We start from the raw sequence: 24,866 nt of genomic DNA on the forward strand, positions 1-24,866 counted from the left end.
CAGGATCCTTTCCATGTCTACTGTCTATGATACTGTGAAAACAGAGGAAAATAAAAACACATATTACTGAGTTTGCTTGAAATGTTACACATACAATTAAAAATATTATTAAAAAGACAGGATTTGGATTTTTGGGTTTTGCGGGTTTTTTGTTTGTTTGGGTTTTTTTTTTTTCAATTCAAGCTTCTTAACTATGCTAATGAAAGTAAACAATTTCCAGACAAATAAATATTTCCACTTTGCAATCTTTTAATACTGTGGTTGGGCAACAGGTTAACCTGAAGCAAGTGATAAATTAAACACAGAATCATGAGGAATAAATGTATCAGAAGTGCAACAGATGTAAGCATTCAAGGCTGTGTAGTCTCAGCCATGACCTCCAGATGCACCACATTTATACCCCTGTAATCTCTTAAACACAATCAAGGCAACTACATAGCACATAAAGGTAATCTTTCTAATCTTCCTTGCCTGGCCAAGTAAAACAGTGCAAGGAGAGAAATCAATAAAATTTACACTCTGAAGAAAAGAACAGTTCCTTGAATCCACCTCGGATGGATTTGCACAACCAGGGAGCCAGACACCTGCTACAGCTCAGGTTTCACTGGCTACTGCCTTGACACCTCCTGGAAAAGGAATACTTCTCCTGCATCAAATGCCACTGCTACCTGTATTTCTATTTTGTTCCCCTTTATTCTTTGTTTAGCAGCCATTCCAATGGACTTTCAGAATAGGAAAGTACTCCTGCTGCAGCTGCAAATGGCTCTTCTGCCTGGCACAGAGGAACAACCACAGCTGAAGCCTCCTGAGGCAGCAGACAGCAAAGGTGGTGAAGGAGCTACCCAAATGGAGAAACAATTCTCGGGAGACTAAGAGCCTTGCTAAATGAGCTCTCATAGTCTCAGTACTTCATAATCCAACCATCATGCAGCCAGAGCCCCTAGAGAACTTTGAGGACAAAAGGGCTGCAGGAACCTCTCCTGCCATTTCTGCTGTTAATGAATGGGCCCATTTAAAAAATCCTTGAAAAAGTTATGGCAAGAAGGAGCTCGATAAAGGAATACATGCTTCAAAAGACTGATGGCTATTTAGGGAGAACGAGTAAAACTGCTCAAAATAATTTACTCCTGATAGTGTTATATCTATTATTGAATGATACAAGTTTGGGAAAAAACCTATGGTTAAAACAGCAATGTATATCTCAGACTGAGGCAAGGAAGAGGTGGGCCTGTTTTGAGCCCCTCAGAAGGGCACTAGGTGATAATCAAAATAAAGAGAATATATGGAGTTGATTAAAGGCATGTATAGAAGATTGGTATTACCATTAATACGTTAAAGACCAACTTATTTCTAAGGCAATAGGATCTTTTTCTTCTTTTATTTTTGTTTATTTTTCCCCTGTACTCTCTTTTATCTTAGTTACCTGAAAAATTTTACATTATTGCCTATTTCACAAGATTGAAAAAAAAATGCAGAGATAAAAATAGACAAAAGAAGCTTTTACCACACCGTATCTTTTCAGAACTAAACTTTGTGAATTGCAGTAGGATATAACAGACAACAGAGCTCTCGCATTGAGATTTTGTAGCCGGCATGAACAAATCCAGAATCAATGAATGTCTTGTATCAATTCATAAAAGGAGATCATTAACAATGGAGTTTACTTTACCAGAGGTGGGAAGGGGACTCAGAATAATTAAATTCTCCCAAATTGCAACAGTAAAACTACCATTATTTGTAGGAGATCCTTGGTTTGGTCAGCAATTTTGTTAACAAATACTTTGCTTAAACTCTCTGAATGAACTAGTTCCAAGTTTTTTTTTGTTAGTCACATTAGAGCATGACTCAAAATCCTGAATAAGGACCAGAACCCAACATAATCCTTCTCCACACCACACTTCTCTAGGCAAAGCCAATCAGAACTTCAAAAACTTTTGTGCAATACAAGTGTGATGACTCTCCAGATGGGGCTGCAGCCTGTGCCGCTCGGCAGACCTGCTCTCCCAGCAATGGCACCTGAACCCTTGCTCTAGGCTGAAAACAGCCCAAGGGGGATTGCTAGATCTCTCTGGAACACTCCTGCATGCCTAGCCAGCCATCTTGACACACAAATGCAATCCTTCTTCTCTTGGCTTGGTTTTGGTATTCCCTTCCTACAAGTTATTAACTTCTGATCTAGTTTTAGCAGCAGAGAACAAGCAATCTTGGTAAAATGGAATGTAGTATTAAAACCAATTTATTTTTAAAACAACAGCTCCAGATTTCCTCTTCTGTTTTGGGAAGCATATAGGCAACCTTTAATATGGTCTCACCAACCTTTGCTACCACCCTGCTTGGCAGCAGCCAGTACTTGACTACTGTCAATCGCAGGAGACAGCTATGTGATTCAAATGCAGTGTCAGTATCAAACAGGCTACTAAAATAAAAAAATATCTCAACAGCATGGAAAAAGCTGAAAAAAGAAATCTGAATTCTGTTCATTACATGGCCCCCAACAGCTCTTCTCTCTGTACATATGTGGAGCTATGGTATGCTACAAAAAGGTGACCTAAGTGGCACTGTGGAGCTGGAGCCTAGAAACTTAGCACATGTAAAGCTTGGCTGGAAGCTGCTTTTAGCAGCCTTTGATTCATAAGTAAGGAGGACTTGAGATATGTCCAAAGACAAACACTTATCCTTTTCTAGGTTCCTCCTTGGTGATACATTTGGACAAATACAAACACAAATGCAAATACAAACAATATAAAAAGAATTGAATAATCTTTTTTTGCAGATTTTCAACCTCTTCATATCGAAAGGAAAACAAGACATCATTAACATTTGTTAATTACTCAGTCTGAAAATGTTCATTCTATCTCTGTACATAAAATCACCATGAAATGCATTTGTGCAGCAAAAGAATACTATCTGAAGAGGCCAGCACTGTTCCCTCAGGCTACAGCCTCCTGTTCCATCACAGCTCTCCTAATGTTGTTAGACACATTCTTGACCAGCCTGTAGAATCTTCTGACTTGGCTACAGGTTTCCTTCCCTGTACACAATCACTGCTCAAAAACTCTGGCCAGTGACATGAAGCACTTGAAAGGAGATTTTTTGAAGCCTTGTTCAATTCTTTGGAGAAAAATGAAATACAGACTATTTCAGACCCACTTCAATCTCCTGGTTAGGAGAAATCTAAAACCTAAAAAACCTGGAAACTCAGTTCTTTCAAAAGCTAGTTTTTAATCTTTAAAAAAATGTCTTTGTAAATTCTTTCATTCTGTTTATCTCCTACCACCGTAAAAGTAGCAACTCCACATTCACATGTTCTAGATGTACTCTTAATGTGCCAGCGTCTTTGCTGATATTCTGCTTCTTTGCAGGATTTCATCAGTAATTTGCTGATATGAATCTTTTCCCTTCTGTTCAAATTGTATTGGAAGATACACTTCTACTGCACTCGGATGATTCCTACTGAAATACAGTCTGATGAAAAACTTCAGAGCTGTGTTCTTACTTCAGTATCTAAAATTTCTGCTGTAATGCAGGTACCAAATCACTTTTTAAAAAAAAGTATCTTTTAAAGAAGTTAAAATCTCTCACATTCACTAGTGTTCTAATGGATGTCTGGCTTCCAGGCCCTCTAAGTGAAATTTTCAGCTCTGTTGTGTGCAGATACCAAAGAAACTTCTCTTGGAGGCACCATCAAAATACTGAAGAGATACATTTTATTTCGTTCCACTCATCGGGTACTGCCTGAACTAGGAAGAACACAAAAACATCCCTTTCCAAATGACACAGTCATCCTGTTCCTAGCTAGCTATTGACGCTATCCAAAATGAAACCATTAACTTCTAATTTATTTATTCAGTCAAGCCTGGAGTTAATCTGCTTAGCAATAAAAAAAAAAAAAAAAAAAAAAAAAAAGACAAATAAACAAAAAACATATTTTCCAAGACAAAGAATTCAGCATGCAGAACTATTTCAAACAATCCAGACTACATACGACAGAAATACAAGGGAGTTATACCTGACACTTTTTGAATATGTCAGAAACGTACTCAGTAAGAGCATATGCCCAGTAAACTAAGCACCCTTTGCAGATTAATGCATTTTAAGGCTAGAAGTGATGATTAGATCCTGTAGTCGCTCTCTCCAATCTTTCCAACCAGAGAATTTCCAACAATTATTTCTGCATATTTTATAAGATTCACGAGGAGCAAATAACTTCTATATGGTTAGAGCAAACCTCCCAGAAAGGCACTCAGTTACGATTTGAAAATTTCAAAACCTAGAATATCTGTCACTTTCCTTGGCACTTTTTTAAATACATAATTGCCAACACCATTAAGAAGTTGAGCTCAGTTTCGAATTTGGAATCAGCTCCCAGCTACAGTGGGTCTTCCTCTACTAAAGTACTTTTAAGACTCAGTATTTTCTCCTCAAGAGGAGGCTTCTTCATTACTATCAAGTTGCCTCTTGATCTGCTTTTTGAAAAACAAATTACACATTTTTCAGGGTTATTTTTCACTGAGATCACTACACTGATGTTGTTTATAGTGTGTTTTCTCAAACACAGCAGAGATCATCGTGAAGTGTTGAAGAGCAGTAGAAATACGTGACTGTGGAGAACTTCTTGAACTGATTTTGCTGCCAAGGAAAGCTCCACGGGACAGAGATCTAGGTTACCCACTGTGTGCTGTTATCTCTACCCCTCCCATAACATTTGCTGCTCTTCACAACTGATGCAAGCTCACCTATTACAAACATGGATGCCTACAAGACAATAGTCTCATATAGTTCTTGAGTTCTGACAACCTCCACTGGTTTATTCAGATCTGTCAGACAGCTATATCTGAACCCAAATAACATGCCCTTTATTAATCAGGGTACTGTGATATTGATATTTAAATCAGAAGCATGTGTTATTAAGGAGGTACAGTACACATCCAACTTGTTAAAAATAATTCACTGTCCTGAATGCTTGAAGTAATCATCCACACATCAAATATTAACTACCATCTATAATAATAGCACTCTGTACAACTACTAAAAACTTGAGTTAGCATGTCCATCTTCTACATGATGGCAGTATCAGGAAGGACAAACAGCGCTGCCTCGGTCAAATGCAGCAGATTATTGGGCGTGAGAAGGAAATTGCATTGGAAAGGTACAGATTCTTCCTGTACAAGCTATCCAGAAGCAGAAGGAAGAAATGCCCTTGTCTCTCTTACAAGATTTCTGCCCTTCCATTTCCCAAGACACAACATTTTCCCACACAAGTTAGCATAGTCAACACTTGCACTAATGTGCTGACACTTCAGGAAATTTGTCATGGGCAAAACTTGGGGAATGTTACCTGATTTAATTTATTGCCAGCTAACACACACCTCAAATTACTGATTTGGGTATTGAGAAAAAAAAAAAAAAAACAAACCAAAACAAACGTATAAACAAACACTTAGGGAAACATCCTTCCTCCCCATTCTCTAGGTTCAGCTTAATCAAATACCTCTTCTCCACCCTTCCTACTCTCAACTCCCTTGTTCCAGCTTGTGTTAATCTGGTTCCTCTCAACTCCTTCAGTGAGGCAGTCGGCTGTGCAGGAGGTTGGGGTCATCTGTGGAAGTTTTTCTTTCTCAATCCTTGCTTATTCTTTGCTTTCCTCCCTTGCTCCTTGCTTTCTTCTGTCCCAGTGTGGGCCATCCATGGCCTGCAGTGCCTTGGGATGTCTACATTTGGCATGGTTTAACATTTTAAACTGGCTATTCTTCTGCTGTTTTCCTACTTACAAATGCCCCCAAGAAAGCATAAAGGCTACTTTGAAGGCCTTAAAAAACCTGAAATAATATGTGGAAGGGTTGATGTATTTACCTGTCCTTGGCTATACATTTTGTGTCAAAACAGATAGATTGATAGATAAATACATAGCTATTTCTATAGTGCTAGTAGGAGCATATCCAAGTTTTAGATTCTTGTTCAACTGATATCTGAGGATTTGATTTGAGGATTTTGTTAATATGTTGTACATTTTAAACCAGAATACTTCAGACCACCACTTAGACTAAAATAAAAATAATTAAAATAAAATCAAAGGCAAAAAAACCAATATTAAACACATTCTTTACTTCATAACAATAACAGCAGAAGGAAATACATTGTACTCCACTGTCCTTCATCAGATGAGCAATGAATTAAACCCGTGCAATTCAACACATGCAGAGGTAACATGTCTTAGTTCTCTGCTAAGAAACAGAATCACATGAAAAGGCAGGAACCTCAACAGGTCTCCAGACTGACCTCCTGCTGGGAGCAGGATGAGCTGTGAGGCCAGACCAGGTTACTAAGAGCTTTATCCAGCTGGGTCTTTAAAACTTCTAAGTCATTATTCTTCAGGACTGCAGAAGCCTTCTAACTATAAAGTTAGGAAACACACTGTGTGCAGCACAAAAATTCAATTGCATCAGTTAGACAATATGTAAATATCTGTGTTTTATTGCTGATTTATTATGCAAATATAGAAACCCTGTCACTATAAAAATATGCTAGACTGAAGGAACCTCTCAACAAGCCTTGCGATTTTGTAAGTAATCAAAGTTCATATTGGGATTCTTTAATGAAATAAAGCACCATCAGCTGGTAAAATTCTCATATATTACTTTTCATGCTTATACCAGAAAGGACCATGTGGGATTAAATTGTAATTGATTCTTGAAAGAACACTCGATCAGTACCATTACATTGCCATTGGGTGTGAAGCACTGCTTCATGGAAGCAAAGCTCAAAAACTGTTGTGGTAACTGATAACAAATAAGCTATCGTACATTCTTGCCCTCTATGATTTATGAGATACTACATTCCTAGAATAAAAACAGTAGGGTAAGAATATACCACAAATGGGATTCAGAAATCTTTGCAAGGAGAAATTGTAATCTCAGAATAATGAGGTTTAAAAAATAAAAGAACAAAACTAGTTTAGGCAGAAAGAGAAGATGAGAAATATATATAAATAGAAAGAAAAACGTGTATACTTACTTTTGGCAGTGCATATTTTGGCAACTTCATCTGTACAAAGCCATTTCGGCGGTAAGACACATAATACTTAGTCCGATTTGCTGATGTTGTCTATACAAAGGAAAAACAGAACCCTGTGACAGTTTATGTTAAATCTAAAGAGTCTGAGATGGAAGATTTTTTTCTTTTTAACCTGCAACTGAAATACCTAGCTAATACTTTTACTGCATGCAATTAATTTGCACAGTGTACTCCCAAAAGAATAAATCAAAAAGTTGTGACAAAATAGTGTCCAAGTAGACTCAAACTCTTCTTCTCTCCTCCTCTTTAGGAAGAAAAAAGTGATTTACTTCCTTCTTTTGCCATTTCAGCTGTCTTGGGTGATACCTGAGACTTCAGCATCTCATTTTCCCCAATCCTTACTGGTATCTCTGATATGTACTGGCCTCCCACATCTTTGCCCTTTCATAGAAGTCCAGGCAGCAGAACCCTCCAGGTAAGAGGTACGGAAGAGATACACTGCCTATGAACACCAGGTACATTAAGGGCAAGTGGTACTCCAACAGCACAACTCAAAGCAGAGCTCAAAAACCTGGATAAATCATGCTCACACATGTAAAGCATTCACTATATTTGACTAATATTTTCTACAGAGGATAAAACTTTCCAGTGCAAGATGCTGACATGCCACATGGAAGATAATGCTGCAATTTTGAATCCATTGGTTGGTCAGTTTACAAGTCAGTGATGTGTCCTGAAGACACAGTTATATGCTTAAATAGAGAGGTAAAACACAAATTTCAACTGCTTGCATGTGTGGAACTGAAGACAGATCAGGTTTTAGGTAAAACACTTGGGGGTTTATGGAGATTTTCACTAAAGAAAGCCAACAGAAACACATATTGAAAGAAACACTGCTGTATGACTATTACCCGTTAGCCTCTTTCTCCTCTGTAATAGCAGATACACTGGTCATTTTAAGACTTTTCCCTGATTCACAAAAAAAAATAATAACGCAAATAATGTTGCAAAGTACCAAAAGGAAGATTCTAAATAAATGTCAATGAAAATACTCAACTAACAGCCTCCCTAGCTTTTTATAGTCAGAAACATAATGCCAAAATCTTTGCTGGTATATAAAGAGGCATATTTCCAACTAAGCCTCTTGAGAACCATCAGATTAAATTAGCAAAGGTTTTAGCTTTTGGTAAATAATATTTCATATTTTTTTCCACATTATTTTCCCCCAGAAAATCAGCTAGGTAATGGCTAGTCAGTCATTTTCCCTAAGTTTATAAAGTGTGGCTGCTTTGCAGGAATGGACTGGTCAAAAAAAAAAAAAAAAAAAGTAAGAAGTGAAATGAAACGTCCAAAATTTTTCTCTGGTTGTCCATGACAAATCAGATGGTGGAACAGAAGCACAGACTCATCTTCTTTCGTTGATTTAGGAAATCCATTTAAAATCCTACCCCAATCTCACTGCTTTTCTCCTCAACTTTTGTGTTTAAAAAGGGAAGCTGATTTGAAAGACAGGCTACCCTGCAGCATGCAAACTTGGCTTGGCTTGGTAAAAATAAAGTTGATGCATTACAGCAGGTCCACCTGCCTGAATATTTTAAAGATATCAAACTATTTAATATTGTAATCATTTTCACTCTTTCTTTAAACCAATTTCCTTTTTTGTGGTAGAAAGAATGTGATGCCCTTTAGGAATCTGATTTGTTAAATGATGGATTAAACCAAAACCTTCACCATCTATTTAATTAGTGTTAAATAGCAGTCTTATCCATCTTTTCATAGCCTTCTTTTTCATTATGCATTTTTTTTATGTCACTCATTTTAAATGACTGAAGATTATGCAAGACAGCAAAGAATCGGAGTTAAGTAACTAGTTTTGTCAAGCCTCACTGACATTAAAGGCTGGTCTGTGCTTAAAAACAGTATTGAAACTTTAATCCTCCTACTAAAATCACCTCTGAAACTGACTGTCAGTACAAACTGGAAATGAGTATTAGAAAGTTCCTGTTCTTTGTGGATAGAGACATACTAAAGAAATGGGGTTGAAATCTTCCTCTAAGATGTTAAAAGTTTGAGAGCTGGGCCAGGATTAGCAGCACAGACCTGCATCTGATTCACAGCTGCACAGCTCAGGGGATGAGACATGCTAGAGGCAATAAGACAGTCTCAAACTCCCCTCTCTTTTTGCACAGATGATTCTGTCCTATCTTCTTTCTCACAGATATTGCTGTGATATTAAGAGAAGTCCCTGGTCTGCTTCTAACTTACATGGCAATATTTTAGTGTAGTGATAAAAGAATTTTCACATGGTTTTGAAAGTATGCTGTTTCTCAGATGTGCAGCTCTGTGTGCTTTCACTGGAGCAGGTAAGTAGTGTCCTGCATCACACCTCAGGGGGCAGCTACGCTTCAGATGTGACTACAGGATCCCAGTTATCTTCTAGCCTCCAGTAATATAGAAATGTCTAACTGTAAACCAATTTAGTAATAAGAGAGATTTATGTTACATACTGTGATTTACTGCAGAGAAGTTGGAAAGGAGAAGACTAGAGATGTTTCCCCTTTATATGGAATACACGCGCATCTCATCTACTGGCATTGACAGATCTCAAATCTACAGAGACTACTTTACCAATGGCATAATTTTCCTAGTAACAACTGTCTATTACTTTATGAGCACGTTTCCAGGTTGCACTTCCATTTTATGTCTGCCCATGCCTGGCATGAGACTGAATAACAACAGCTCGAGTTGCAATTGTACAAGACGTCTGGCAAAACAAAATGCTTGAAGAGGAAGCAGCTGGTGTTTTGCTGAGCACAGCACTCTGGAAGTTCACATGGTGAGAAGCACTTCTCACTGTCTACACACCGTGAAATAGATTTTAGAGTGTGCCTGGGAGAAGCCACAGGTAATAATACCTTTGAGCAAAAAGAGTGCCATGAGTGCTAGACCTGAGCTGAAAAATGCCTACTTTAATTCAAAAGCTCTTTCCCAAATCCACTTTGCTGTTCCTTTGTGGTGCTTAATGTTCTAAGCCATATGGACGCTTGAAACGGCTGTGACAATCAAGAGGAGGACAGATCTTTGGTGTCTCCATTAATTTACAGATACTTTTGGAAGAAACAGCCACAAGTGGAGGAAAGCTGCAAAGAAGCCAATCCGATGTACATCGAGGCAACGGTGGGAAGACCTATCCATTGCCATGATATTGCTTTCCTGCAAAAGTCAATAAATAGACAAGCCTTGAAACAAGCAAATCATAGCAAAGTATGGGAAAATTGTACCAACCGTTGAGGAAAGTACAAGCAACTTCCCTAGTAAAATCTTAAAAAACAGGGAGGACATAATTATTCATTGAAAAATTTGCAGCTCTGAGAGATTCAGATCACAAGCACTCCCAAGCACATAAAATGGAATTTTCAAGTGTGCCCGAGTTGTACTGGTGCCATAAGGCTGACAGAATTCGAGCCCAGGTTTCTGCACGCAGGTCTTGTAGTTTGGGAATGAAATAACCCCAATGTAATTCAGACCATCACAAGTTGTAGACTTAGCATTTAGAGACATGGTTTAGTAGTGGACTTGGCAGTGTTTGGTTTATGGTTGGACTCAATGATCTTAAGGGTCTTTTCCAACCTAAATGATTCTATGATTGTATTCTAAGTTGCTCCCCAGCTATGGTCATTTTACCCTTTTGGTTCCTACACACAGCCAGGTAAGTTCTTCCCCAGCAAAACCTCTTCAGAGAAGAATCCACATGAAGAAGCTGAGCCACTACTCTGTCAGTGTCTTTCCTTGGATGCTTTTCTTAGGGAACCTTTTTGTGTTATGGTGGTACTGGAAAGGACCCAGAAGAGGTTGTAAGCATAAGAACAAAAGGGTAGCATTTTGCCTAACACAAAACAGTATTTATAAAAAGTAACTTTGCACTACACAATCCACTGGAAAATTTTATATAGTTAAAGCTAGGTCAGTGAGAAATTAAAATCAACCATATGAATAGGGAACTGTCCACACAAATGAAAGATGTATTGTCTTTTTTGACTGATAAAGGAATGCTTTGTTCCATGTAAAAATTCATAAATCAACATTCATACTCTGGAACAGGTTTCTCCATGCTCCTAAATTACAGTGTTGCTGCACTGTTTAAAATTTTGTTTTTGAATTTGAAAATGGGCCGTCTCTCCAGAAAGTGGCAGTACCTGAAGAAATATGTAGTCATCCTGCACAGTCAGGGAATCCCGATCAGTGCCACCAGCAAACTGGACTGTCATTGTCTTATCAGAGCAATTTTGAATCTGGCAAGTGATGTAGCGATAACCTGAGGGAAGAGAGACAGAAACATATGACAGGGCTATCAAGGGAAGAAGCAGCAAGCAGTAGAAAATGTTATTCATGTAGGGAAAGTGCTGCCTTTGCCAGGTGAGTTAGTTGTAAAATTATTATATTAAACCCTCATACAAGAGTTTTTCAATTTCCAATGTACTGAGAATATATTAACTGCTTAAAGTTCAGATCATTCCCGGGAGGCAGCCTGTTATTATCCAAATTTTGCTGGTCCAGAGAGATTAGGGGTTAGATGAATGAGACATTCATGGGTGGGGATAATAGAAGGAGCCTCTTTTCTCACTTAACCTATGCACACAGACAAATTATTCACTTGGAGAAATGGCAGCCTGACACAACATAACCGAAATCAATAGATCAACCCCAGTATAAAATTGTGATAAGTGAGAAGAGAATCAGACTCTGTTTAATAGACAGTGCAGAATTTTAAAGGCTATTTTCAAAGCTCTGTAGGTGAGTTAAGACACGTTATTAACATGTTATTGGAACTGCTCTGTTGGGGCAGGACTTCTATATTCAGAGCTAAAACTTTACTGAAAAAGCCTGTATTAATTTATATCAGTGGAGGCTGTGGCATCTCCCTTTCTCTCCAGTTATCAATGGACAAGGAATACCCTCTCTGCCTGGGCTGTTAGAACAGTATCACCACATCTTTGATGCAATCTGCTCTTATCAGAGAGAGCAGAGCCAATAATCATATCTCACACCAGGTATGGCCCAAAGACCTTCTCCTAGATTCAAACCCTTGTACAGCTCACCCTTCGTCACAAGCTTCTGAGCACAAAGTACTTGGGTGACTTTCCCAAGCGTAGCGAGAAAAATGTTATATACACAAGCCTATCTATAGATCACTAATTCTCCCCACACTCCAGATACAGTATAAAAGAGCAAATAATGCACGCCCATGATCTTCATTACTTTTGCAGTGTGATAGTAAATGCATTCCACACTTTATGACTTTCAATTAGAAAAGTCCAAACCAGTATACTAGATACAAATCTTTGTTTTAAAATCTGGATCTGTTTAAGAGATAGAGTCAATCGAAGTTCTCCTGCTTATGTCCAAATCATCACCACAAGGATATTGTAGCAAGCACAGCCATGGGGCATCAAGAAGTCTTGCAGTCATTCATAATTCACATGACAAGCATTATAGCTCTTCATCAGATAGGTAGTACAAAGATGCTGTTTCCACTAAAATCAATGCCAATGCTTGTACTGGCTATAAGTCAGTTTGTTGAGAACTCATCCAGGAGATAGTTCATGAGAGTTTTTCTTTTTCTGCTGTTTCTGTTAAATAAATAATAATTAAAAAATCTCCATCCAGCTCCTGAAGAATCTTCTTATGCTGTCTCTAAACAGAGCAGCTGGTGGGGCTGCATAGGGGTCACCACATCTCAGAAATCTCACGACTAAAAGATTTAGAAACTTCATCATCCAAATTTTAACATGGTAACTGATTCTTTAGTAGGGTTGAAATGAAGAAAAGCTACTGGATATGGGGAAATCAGACTGTGCAGTCTTTACAACTCATTTTTAAGACTGCACAGGAGCTTAGATGATCTGATTCAAGGAATTAAATTGTCTTTCAAGAGTACAGTTGGTAACAAGAAACTATTCAAGTTTCTTGGAATTCTTTGGAATCATGGAGACTGTTTAATACAGCACATTTTGACTGCTAATCTGCTTTTTCATTTCTTTGCCTTTTGAAGTCTCAAAGTATACTGGATACTATAACATGAGGAAATTCTGGTAGATGGTGGTTAGTGCAGTAAGGCTGTCATACGCAACGATTCACTTCAACAGACACTTACCCAGCACTAACACTGTATTGCCAGTTTTATTTGCAAATCAGGGAAAAATGTTCAATGTTTAACTGCCAGAATAAATTGCACTGTTAATGGACATTTTCAACGGAGCATAGCATCTTGACGTCAATTCATCTTAGAGTGGAAAACAAGTAAATTTAAAAATATACTATATTTTTATACAACAGGACAGCTTTGCTGACTACAGATAAACAAAAAGAATCTGACTTGCATAATTTCTCTTCTGACTAGTTTTAAAAACAATCCAAAAAGTACTCTCTAAAACAAAGAGAAATTACTATACACGAGGGTATCAACTGATAACATTTTCATTTGCATACCTCCACTGGGGTCCTGGATTTCCATATGAACTAAATCAGAGTCTCCGTCAACTCCAGCAACGGCCCTGAGAACATAATATAATCAAGTTATGCAGAGCCAGCTACAGAATAGTAATTATGTGGATGGAAGAAAAGAGAGGATTTCATACTAACCAGCTTTAACATTCTAGCTGGGAAATTAAAATAACCCCATTTATTATGTCCTGTTACTAATGTCTAGATGGAAACTATTTTTTCTGTACTTGACATTATGTTTTTCCTTAAATTTCTTTAGAATCTCTTTAACTAAAATATGCATACAAATAGGACCAACTGGAGAAAAAACAGAAATAGGTATGAAATTGGAAACAAAACTTCATAATCATAAATTGATATATATAGATACATATACACACACAGAGATACACACACACTCACTGGCAAGCGCTACAGCATCTTTTTACAATTACATTTGACATTTGAGACTACAAGGCAGATTTAGTGCTAAAAAAGACTTAGATTCCATCCTTATTAGAAATATCTTGAACTTGACACATGGCTTCCATAGCGAATTGATATATCTTTGGTTAGTATATTCAAGAGAAGAGTAGATTCCACTCTGATGAAGGAAGAGTGAAGAATAATTTTGAGAAGAACATCCTGAGAAGGTAATTCAGTCAGAATTGATCAGGGTGCAGTTTAACTTTGAAAAGGTGTAATGGGAATAAAGGCTGATTTTCTCTTAATATCTCCCATGTCAAATACACTAAGTAAAAAGATGAGTTTTCTACCCCCAGGGCTTCCATCCCAACCTGGGAACAGCAGCCCCAGCTGCACTGTTTTCTGGCCCTTCCATTGTCATTAGTCAGGTAGATGCTGCAGAGAAAGTTTTGAGCTGACAGTTGTGCTGTCACTAAACAAAGCAGAATCCGGACCCACTCCCAGAGCTCTTCACAAGGCTCTTCACTGGCACGGTAAGAGTCCATCAAGTCGGCAGTTGTGAGTTGAAGACACGCAGAGGAGATACATTGAGTGATAAAGTGCAGCTGGATGCACATATTAAAAAAGCCCATTAAAATACTTAAGAGAAAATTATCATTTTGATACAATTATTAATAATCAAATGCAATAAAGCTATACTTTGGATTGAAATTACATCATTGTTTAATGATTATAACAGCACTGATTTATGAGGAGCGGTTAAAACTCAGACTTGCTAATTGGTGGCTCCTTGGGAACGCAGGCCAGGGGGAAGAGACTGGATGATTTCCACTGCTGCATAACAACCAGAAATAATCACATATGCTGTTTTTCCCTAATAAGATAAATGATCAGTCTAAAGGAGGAAGAGGAGGGGGAGGGATGAGCCCCCGCCAAGCCATTAGATGTGAAGGAAACTTCTAGTGGGAATTTTTTAGTAAATGCATGGAAAAATCTTGCATTTACTAAGAAATAGGTCCCGAAACACAAACTATTCTAGCATTTCAGAGGCAACACATTAAGTCAGAGAAGATGTTATATTCACTGCAGTCTGATAAGAATATATATGAGCAGAGGGAAGGATCTCTGAACTTTTTTGCTGTGTGAGCTGTATATATTTTTCTAGATATTCACAACACCAAATCAAACCTGCTATCAACTCTGCAGTCAGAGTTTTGAGGGAAGAAAATGATGTTTGCTGAATATTTTACTTCTTGCGCTGGACCTCATGCAGCTGAACCACAAGCTAACAGAAACTTTAGGGCTGAAATTTTCTGAGGCTCAGCCTGACAGCATCAATAATGCAAAGATAGTTTTTGGGTACTTTTGAAACAACATCTTGCATCTATAATTTATCATACATGATTTCACAGCACAGTTTGAGATATTTGTCAATATCTTTACCTTCTCATACTTGTTTCGACAGCTCAGAAGTGACAATGATCTCACATCTACCATGTTCCAACAGTGGCAGCTGGCACAAGTAGCCTCTAATCTTGTTTCCAGTGTAATCTTTTAGTGCAAGGGGTTGTAACTGATCTGTTTTCATGAGCACTGCATGGACACAGAAAATGGAAGTTTCCAACCCAGACTACTTTTCTCCTTTAGACTTTTATTTGAGTACATGTTAATAAGTCACAGGGAAGGTTTTTTTTTAATGCAGCCAGGAAAAAGTAATACCTCTTTTCCCCTGAAGTTCAGAGATTTCCCCTACCCCTCCTTTTAAAACTACCCTTCGTTAACCAGGAAAACAGTTACTTCCAAAACGTAAGTCCTCTATTCCTAAACTAGCTGGATCCCCTCTCATGGTGTCCATTGACTATAAAGAAGGTTTAGGATGACAGCTCCATGCTGCAGTTTGACAAGCATTTCTTCTCACTCCTCTAACAGATTAAGCCACACCATTCTGTGTCCCCAGTCTTGCCTCTCCTTCACAACCTCAGATGTCCCATTGAACTTGCCAGGTCCCAGCGTTGGGAATTGCCTAATTTAGAGGTGACCCTTAAAAGATGTAAGTCCCAAGGCTGCCAAAAGAAATTATCATTAAGCATACCTGTAGATCTCTAACTTCAGACAAGTCTAACACGTGAGATGCACCCTTTAAGTGCAGACTTTATCCTTTCTGAAAGGCATAAATTAAGTAAGCAGAATATTTCAAAAATGTTTTGAGTTTTTCAGTACTTGAATTGTACAGATGAGCTGTTAATAGCAGAAACTCAGTTTACTCACCGAAGATGTTACACCCTCAAAGTCTACTTTTGAGTGTCAGCTATATAGCAGAATTTCTGAACTCTGAAGTCCCTTCACCCAGCCTTGCAAACACCTAGGAACAGTTCATTCTTCTTTTATTGAAAAAAAGATGCCATCTATCATGGTTGTTAAGAAAATCTTCAGAACAGAGTACAAGTAATGCAGGGAACTTGAAGCTATATCCCCGAAGAGTAAACTAATCTACTCATTTCAGTTGACTCTTCTGCCAATAGTACTTTAAAAAGCAATACTGTTATTTCTCTTGTGCTTACATCATGAATGAAACGAAAAGTCGTATGACACTGTGCAGGCTAAACACAGTCTAGGTCTCTCTGCCCATGCAACACAGCTTTCTTAAAATGATGGGCAAATGATGTACATACAGGAACACATATAGTAAATGATCCACTTAAAAGAAAGGTTCAGTTATATGTTTTTTTTCATACTGAGGGAGAAATTTTGCATTTTCATTTACAAACTTACTACTACCACAACATAAATGCATTGTACCAGTGTGAGGATTGTGTGCACACATCCTCTCACAAGGACAGTTCACTGTTTCTCAGCTGGCTTTAGGATAGGAACTCTTCTGTCTTATAAAGCAGAGACACAATCCAACAGCTTCCTTTTTAGTTGATGTTTCAGCACAGTTTTTAAACTTTTTTTCCTCAAACAGAAGAAGAGCTTTCTCAGAAACTATCTATTTTTCTCAATTTCAGCAGGGTTTTTGGTTTGGTTTGGTTAGAATCCCCCCACTTTTCTTCTCACAGTAGTTTGCAATGAAAACGTTCATATCTGAACGATCTAGGACCATTTCTTAGTTTATTTGTTTTACTTGGTAAAGGAGAGCTTGCCACTGAATTTAGAGTTTTCTGGTTTGGGTTGTTTTAGCATTTTATATGCAACCATTGAAATTTCCAGTGAAATTCAGACTAACTTTAATTTTTCATCAGACAAGTCTTCCTCTAAGAAAAGAAATATCTCTTGACCAAGCATACCATGCTGGATAAAGCAAGTGCAACACACCAGCACTTCAGATCATGTAACAGCATGGTTACAACACTTCAGAACTAAAATAGCCTAACTTGATTGTAGGGTGGTGTAAATATATGCAGCCTCAATATGCTCCTTCCCTTTCCTGTGAATATAAGTTCCCATTATCTTCCTTGTGCTTGTCTAACACCATGTTGAGCCTCTTTGGAAAACTAGTCCTACAGGGATTAGTTTTGTTTCCTAAATTACCTGATCATGCCAGAAGTTAAGCACCAATCCTGCAGAAGAAAAGCAGAAACATAGCTCTTTTGATGGTGCAGAGGTGAAACTGCCTCAGCCTCGGTGCAGCCTTTGTGCGTGTCTAATGTTGCTAATGTAAAGCTGCATCTAATAAAACATGATGAAAAGCAGAGGGAAATCAGGGCACCTTTGTTTCCATTCAGGCATGAATTTGGTCTCCTGAGGGACAGTAGACCCCTTTCTCATGCATATGGTTTTTTAGACCTTAGGGAAGTTCTCCTGAAAGAGTAGCATTGTATGACCTAATTCTTCACATATCTGCATTAGTGCTCTGCCATGTAATTCCACTGACCTTAACAGCATTATATCAGCATGAAGATGGTGCAGCAGAGGGGACTAACAAGCCCTCTGCATCTGCCTTGGTCTGTGTATAAATGTATACTCCATGATACAACCGTTAGGTATTTTATATTTTTAAATAACTATGCTAAAATTCTAAGAGTTTCAAATTTTCTGTTAAGAATTCCAATTATGAGACCTTTGGCATTATTTTACTAATTATTTTTCTTTTATTCAGCTACCTCTCTTCTTCACAAACTGCCAGAGTATTTTCTTACTGTAGTTGCATGCAGTGTTATAAAGACACGAATAGTCACCTGAAATTTGATATTTATGTAATATACATGAACAAAAATTACCACTGACATGTAACACTATGTATCTCAAAATGTGAACTGTAAGCATCAGTCCCTTATATGATAATTATGATTCATATTTTACTTCAAGCAGGAAACACTTATTTGTTTACAGTAGTCCAGGCTCATTTTGTAGGGGAGTAGTTGTCTGCAAACACTAATCAAGTAGAGTCTGCTATGGACATATATTTTCTCTACCTCCAATGGATCCCTTCATTGTTAAATATTTGATGCGGTTAACTTGGGTGCATATTAATGAAGAGACATCTTCAAACTGGACATCTGAAAACAAAACCAAATCAAAACAAACCTACTTGCTCCTAGCTCCATCAAAGGCCACCTGAAAAGTTGCCAGTCTCCTCAGTCTGCTCCTATCATAATCTCTGAATATGAAGTTTATCCAAAAAGAAACAAGTTCCCAGTTTATACTGACTGATTTCTAGTGATTGGCTTAAGGGCACTGCCTTCCTTAGAAAGCAAGTCAAAAGCATGCAAGTGTTTTCACTGAATAGCTTAAAATGGCATTGACTCTTGGCAACCTGTTTACTCAGGGACACAAAACTATGATTTGATTCATACAAGCTAAAAATACGTTTGATTATGACTGATTTGTCTTTCAGGCCTTGCTGCCTTCGCATCTGCTTTGAAAGACAGACCTTCAATGATTCAGTCGATGCCCTACACAGCCAATGTGTGCTGCTACTTATTTACTCCCTGTGCTTAAATGCTTTTTAACAAAATCATTTTTCCTGCCACCTTTATCCAAACATCAGAGCTGGAGTGGTTTGTCATTGCCATGGCTTGACCCTGGCTGGCTACCAGGTGCCCAGCAAGCGGCTTGTTAATCCCCCTTTTAACAGGACAGGACAGGGGGAGAAAAAAAAATGAAAAGCTCATGGGTCAAGATAATGGAGATTGCTCACCAGTTACTGTCACTGGTGAAACAGATTTGATTTGGGAAAGATTAATTTAATTTATTGACAATTAATAACAGAGTAGGATGGTGAGAAACAAAAAACAAACTAAAAACCCACCTTCCCCCCACCCCTCCCTTCTTCCCAGGCTCAGCTTTGCTCCCGATTGCTCTACCTCCACCCCCACAGCCATGCAGGGGGGCAGGGAATAGTGGTTGTGGTCAGTTCATCACACATTGTCTCTGTCACTCCTTCCTCCTCACACTCTTCCCCTGCTCCAGCGTGGGGTGCCTCCCATGGGAGACAGTCCTTCATGAACATCTCCAACATGAGTCCTTCCCATGGGCTGCAGTTCTTCACAAACTGCTCCAGCATGGGTCCTTTCCATGGGGTGAAATCCTTCAAGGAACAGACTGCTCCATGGATCCCCCATGGGGCCACAGGTCTTGCCAGAGAACCTGCTCCAGAATGGGCTCCTCTCCATGGGGTCACAGATCCTGCAGATCCTCACAGAGCCTGCTCCTGCATGGGCTCTTTGCAGGATCACAGCCTTCTTTGGGCATCCACCTGCTCTGGCACAGGGTTCTCCATGGGCTGCAGGTGGAGATCTGCTCCACCATTAACTTCCATGGGTGCAGGGCAGAGCTCCCTCACCATGGGCTGCACCACGGGCTGCAGGGGAATCTCTGCTCTGACACCTGGAGCACCTCCTCCCCCTCCTGCTTCACTGACCTGGGTGTCTGCAGGGCTGTTTCTCACATTTTTCTCACTCTTCTCTCCCATATGCTGTTGTGCAGCTTTTTTACCCTTTCTTAAATACATCATCACAGAGGTGCCACCAGTGTCAGTGATGGGCTCAGCTTTGGTCAGCAGTGGGTCTGCCTTGGAGCTGGCTGGAACAGGCTCTGTCTGACAGGGGGCAGCTTCTGGTCTTTTCTCATAGAAGCCCTGCCTGCTTCTGCTACCAGACCTTGCCATATAAACCCAGTACAGTCATACACATCACCACACAGATAGAAATAGAAACAAATACCATCCCAAGTGATTAAGTCAAACATAAGAATGACTGCCCACACAGATTCTTGGCTTTGCACACAAGTGCCTTTCACACAAAATTCAATGTTGAAGGCTCAGTGAAATCCTCTTTGCATTTCTCTCTCCTTCAGGGCATAACATTGCTGAAATTCCCCCTTTCAGCTGACACTTGAATAGCCAGAACCCACTACACTTGACGTTAATGGGTACAGCTGTGATTGATTACTCGTATGGGATTTCACGATGAGAACAGCACTTTGGTCCCCTGAGAACAACTGCTCTACCCAAATAAACTCGTCATTTTTTATTTTTATGTTCTCACCTCTCATGAAAATGGAGAACCTATAGCTAAAAATAAGACTAACAGATACCCATAGCATAGGATCCACATATCCTAGTGAGTCGAGCATAAAGCATTGCTAAGGCTCTAGACAGATTCATATAGGAAATGTGCTGGGCCTAATTCTCTGGTAATTACCGATTCATGACTTACTGTCCTGGGGTATATTTTTGCTGGTGTAGACAGCTGATTCACAATCTGTTCTTTGCTTATGTATTACTATCTCTATTTTGAGAAACCAAAAGGAACTTAACTGGCGCATAAGCCTTGGGGACTGAGAAGAATAGCAGCAGAGCCAGAGGAATCCCAAACTGCACTGCTCTTTCTTCTTCTCAAGGATTACCACATAATACACCATTCTTTTTTAAAAATGGACTTGATGTATAAAACCAGTTATATACCGTGTGATGTGTGGGTGTTTAATGTTTGGCTGGGATAGGTCATATCTCTTTGCATTACCTCCTACAAATACACCAGGAACTAGAAAAAGTACTTATAAAAGATGGGTACTGTAACATCTCTTAAACAGAAATCATCACATTGGGGCAATACTGCATGTCCAGTTGCAGTTTATATGCAGCAGTAAATCTTGTCATGGTAATCGAAGTTTCTTAATTTTAAAGCACAAGAATTTGCTCAAAATTAAAACTTTTCACATTAAAAAAAAAGGATTTGAATCTCCCTAGCTAGTATTTATACACAAATAAAACATTTATTTTCTAAATGTCCATAAAAAATGAAATTTTTTGTTTTTAATTACAGTGTGACAATATTTCATTTTATTAAGTTAATTTCAAATCCATATTTCATGATTTTGCTTTGAAAAACTAAGAAAAGCTTGTCAATGAACAACGTTAGAGCATTTATTTTCAGTATTTCTATATTTTCTGAACAGGTGTTTTTTCTATACTTTGATTTTATCATTTCAACTTGAATGAGAAAACAAGCAAAGAAAAATAAATTTCTAGAATGCATCTGTTTTGCTACCACCTTTACATCTATCTGCAGCCTTACAGCTCTTTTGTTTTTAGAATAGAATCGAATATTTTCAGTTGAAAGAAACCTACAATGATCATCTAGTCCAACTGACCGACCACTTCAGGGCTAAGCAAAAGTTAAAGCATGGTATTAAGGGCATTGTCCAAATGGTTCAAGCACTGACAGGCTTGGGGCATTGACCATCTCTCTAGGAAGCCTGTTTTACCTCCTAAGATGCTAAGAGAAGAAAAACTGTTATGAAGGATCAGTAAACTTCCCTTTCTGAATGAATAAATGAAACAAATTGGGAAAACAGCTGGGAGGGGTTAAGAAAATGCCACACTATATCACAGATGGGAAGAAAATATTCCATGCTCCTAAAATAGAGATGGTAGTATACACTATCCACTGATACCAATAATCTCTGCATTAGTTCCACTATCATGAAAGACCAAATTCCATACATTAAATCTCCAAAGATACTTAAGGGATGGTCCAGAACACTTGAAAAGCAAATAAATCCTAGAAGATTATTTTAATGTATTGCTCATAAACCTACAGTGTAAGATCTGAATATAAATAGTTTAAAATACTCAGTCCCTACTGACCTTCCCTTAATATAAATACATAAGGCATCCCATTAAATTAATTCCATTCAGATTTTCACGGAGTAAAAAAAAAAAAGCTTCTTCAGGAAATACATGAAGATCTGGCTGCTGCTGAAGGCACAGGAAAAAATTGTTTTTACAAACCACAGGAAAATATTATGACTGATATTTGTAGTTACCAGGCTGAAATAAAAGTCCTGGACTGTTTTATCAGCCTCAGTGACAAAGCTTGACTGAAATCAGAGAAGAAACATCTGCTAAAGATCTGCACAGTGAAATGTTCTTGGCACAAGCAGCCAGTACCAGCAAGACCCATGCCCTCATTTATAGTTGGATGTACAATTAATTTGAATTACTTTCACCTATCAGATGTTATATATTGCCAAGAAATCAATACTGGACTTAGTGTGCTAATAGTCAAGGTATGAAAAAGCCCACATTCTCACATCTGTTGAAAACTACATTTCTATCTACTATTTCTATTTAGCACTCGGATAACTTAGGTGATGAAGGCCATAAAGTAGTGGAAAGTTGCGTATGATGACAGACAAACTCCCACTGGAAGGCCATCGCGTTCAACTCTCCACCTGCAGCAGATTCTTTATATATTGCAGTGTCTCATATGATATTGGAAGTAAAATATATTTATATAGTTTTATTTCTATGGAAGTTTAAGAGAAGGATCATTTGGTACTGATTAGGCACTAAATGTCTGCTCCCAAATCCTTGCTGTTGCTGGCTGAAATACTCCTTGAGAGAAATCAGAACGGTCTATATACAGAAAAGGGGAAAACAAAAACCTAGAAAATATTTCTAACAGTTGTAAATGTACAGACTCTTAGAATTTATTATTCTTATCTGAGAGGAATGTGACATTTATGAACAACCATTACTTTGAAGTACTACATGGGAGTTATTTCTATCGAAGATCCAGGACACTTCCCTGATTGTGTCTGAATGATATAAGGCAACATAAGGATTTTGAAACACAGCAAAATACAGACTTAATATTAAACATGCACTTGCTGGCTTTAATTCTTACATACAAAAACCACTGGCAGATTGATCGAGTCAGAGTAAAACTGACATATATTTCAGTGGTATGCTATGTTTTTCATAATTTAAGTGTGCTAAATATACCTAGACTCAGATAAGAAAACCATCATTAAAGATGTCTGCAAGAGAGAGGCTTCCACTGTTCTTTCTTACATGTTAGTGACTTTGATGTTTTTCAGACCTAACACATTTTAAAAAAAATTTTGGTTAAAGACAGAGAACCACATGTCCTCCTGATTTACACCCTATATAATCTTGTAAGGAAAAATCAGTTATAAGGCGGACATTTCTGACCCACTGTGTTATTTCTACATGATTATATCCTTTCACATGGTAGTTAAGAGACCTGTAAAGTGTATTGCCTATGAAACTCCAGCTGCTGTGTAGAAATAAGTTCATCAATAAGGCTATATTTTGTAGGAGCAAGTAAGCAGAAAGTGTCAGGCTGACTCAAGTATTTAAGCAGAAAAGGTTGAGACAAACTGGAGTAAATCAGATGGGTGTTACTACAAACCAACTGCAGGCTGGTTTTCTAAAAGTAGGTTGCAGATTGAAAAAGAGATTGACTTGGAAGTATGAAAAACCTCCCTTGATATGTCCAGGGATAATTATACCAACAGAGCAGCAGGGCAGGTTAGATCTTGTGCACCCAGATCTTTTAAACAGGGTTTAATCTGTCCACATATCCCTGACCTGGGTCACAACCTCCCCCCTGGCCAGCTTCAGCAGCAGCACACTTGCCAGCACACCTTTGGACTCCCCAAGTTCCATTTTCAGCCAGGGGCCAATGTATCTGTAGGTACTGTAACAGCTCTGCATGCTTTAACCTCTACACCAGCAGTTTAAGCAGGTTGGGATTTTGTTTGGTTTGTTTTTGCCAGAGTATGGCCAGGACGAGTATCTATTTCAGCTTAAGAGAAAAGCAACTACACGAAGAAGGAGAATCACAGCATCAAGGCCAAACACATTGCAAATCTTGCAACCAAGATCAGGTATATCCATTTCAATACTGGCAACACCAATAGCAAACCATAAAATATTGCTGGAAGCTAGATATTGCTCCATAGACATACAGATAATTACACTTTACACAAATGACATTGATCAGAGTTCTTCTACAACCAAAATCAAAAGTCACTTAGGGAACAGAAGTGTCTAGCATATTATGACTAATCCTGTAATAAAAAATACTGATTATTGGTAATGATACAGATATGCACAGTCCATACTTACATACAGAAGTAAAAGTGAAAGAGGGAATTCTCTTGCTTTTTCAATAGAAATCAGAAAAATATTGAGTGTGCAAACTGACCATTCTAAAATATAAAATTAATTAAAACTCTATTGAATGGTTAATTTTGGTGTAGAAGTTGTTACACACTTTTCAAATTAATTTCATTTGTATAAAAAGCAGGCACTGACTTATTCTTCAAACATTCTGTCAACCTGCTTAAATCACTTTGTCAACATTTTGAGAGCGTAAAATATTTGATCTAAAAATGAAATCATTTGATGTATGTGTACTCGATAAAGCCATATTTTTCACCAGTTTCTTTAATAGTATAAGTTTATATATGACTCCAGTTAATAGGTCTGATTCAACCTCTCTTAAAAAAATGTTATAGATTTTTCTCTGAAAAAAGACTGCTCTCCTTTCTAAAGATCAATTTCACCAGTAAAACGAAGAGCAATTTCATTGGACATTACAGCTCTCTTTAAATCTTGGGCTCCATAGATTCAGACCTATAACCCTCATACGTGCTGACACTCAGTATGATCACCGGCATGAGTATGA

At 38.2% G+C, this 24,866-nt stretch overlaps 1 protein-coding gene across 1 annotated transcript in view; it reads right to left on the minus strand.

The window, feature by feature from the left end:
* The window catches only part of SORCS2 (sortilin related VPS10 domain containing receptor 2), a 573,028-nt gene that overhangs the window by 75,644 nt on the left and 472,518 nt on the right, over positions 1-24,866 (minus strand). The window contains exons 6-8 of the mRNA XM_074865689.1: positions 13,504-13,568; positions 11,211-11,329; positions 7,015-7,104 (exon numbers count right to left, since the gene is read on the minus strand). Coding sequence (XP_074721790.1) covers positions 7,015-7,104; positions 11,211-11,329; positions 13,504-13,568 — 274 coding nt within the window. The remainder of the gene's footprint in view (positions 1-7,014; positions 7,105-11,210; positions 11,330-13,503; positions 13,569-24,866) is intronic.

The sequence above is a fragment of the Strix uralensis genome, chromosome 4 (assembly GCF_047716275.1).
Source record: "Strix uralensis isolate ZFMK-TIS-50842 chromosome 4, bStrUra1, whole genome shotgun sequence".
NCBI classification, from domain to species: Eukaryota; Metazoa; Chordata; class Aves; order Strigiformes; family Strigidae; genus Strix; species Strix uralensis.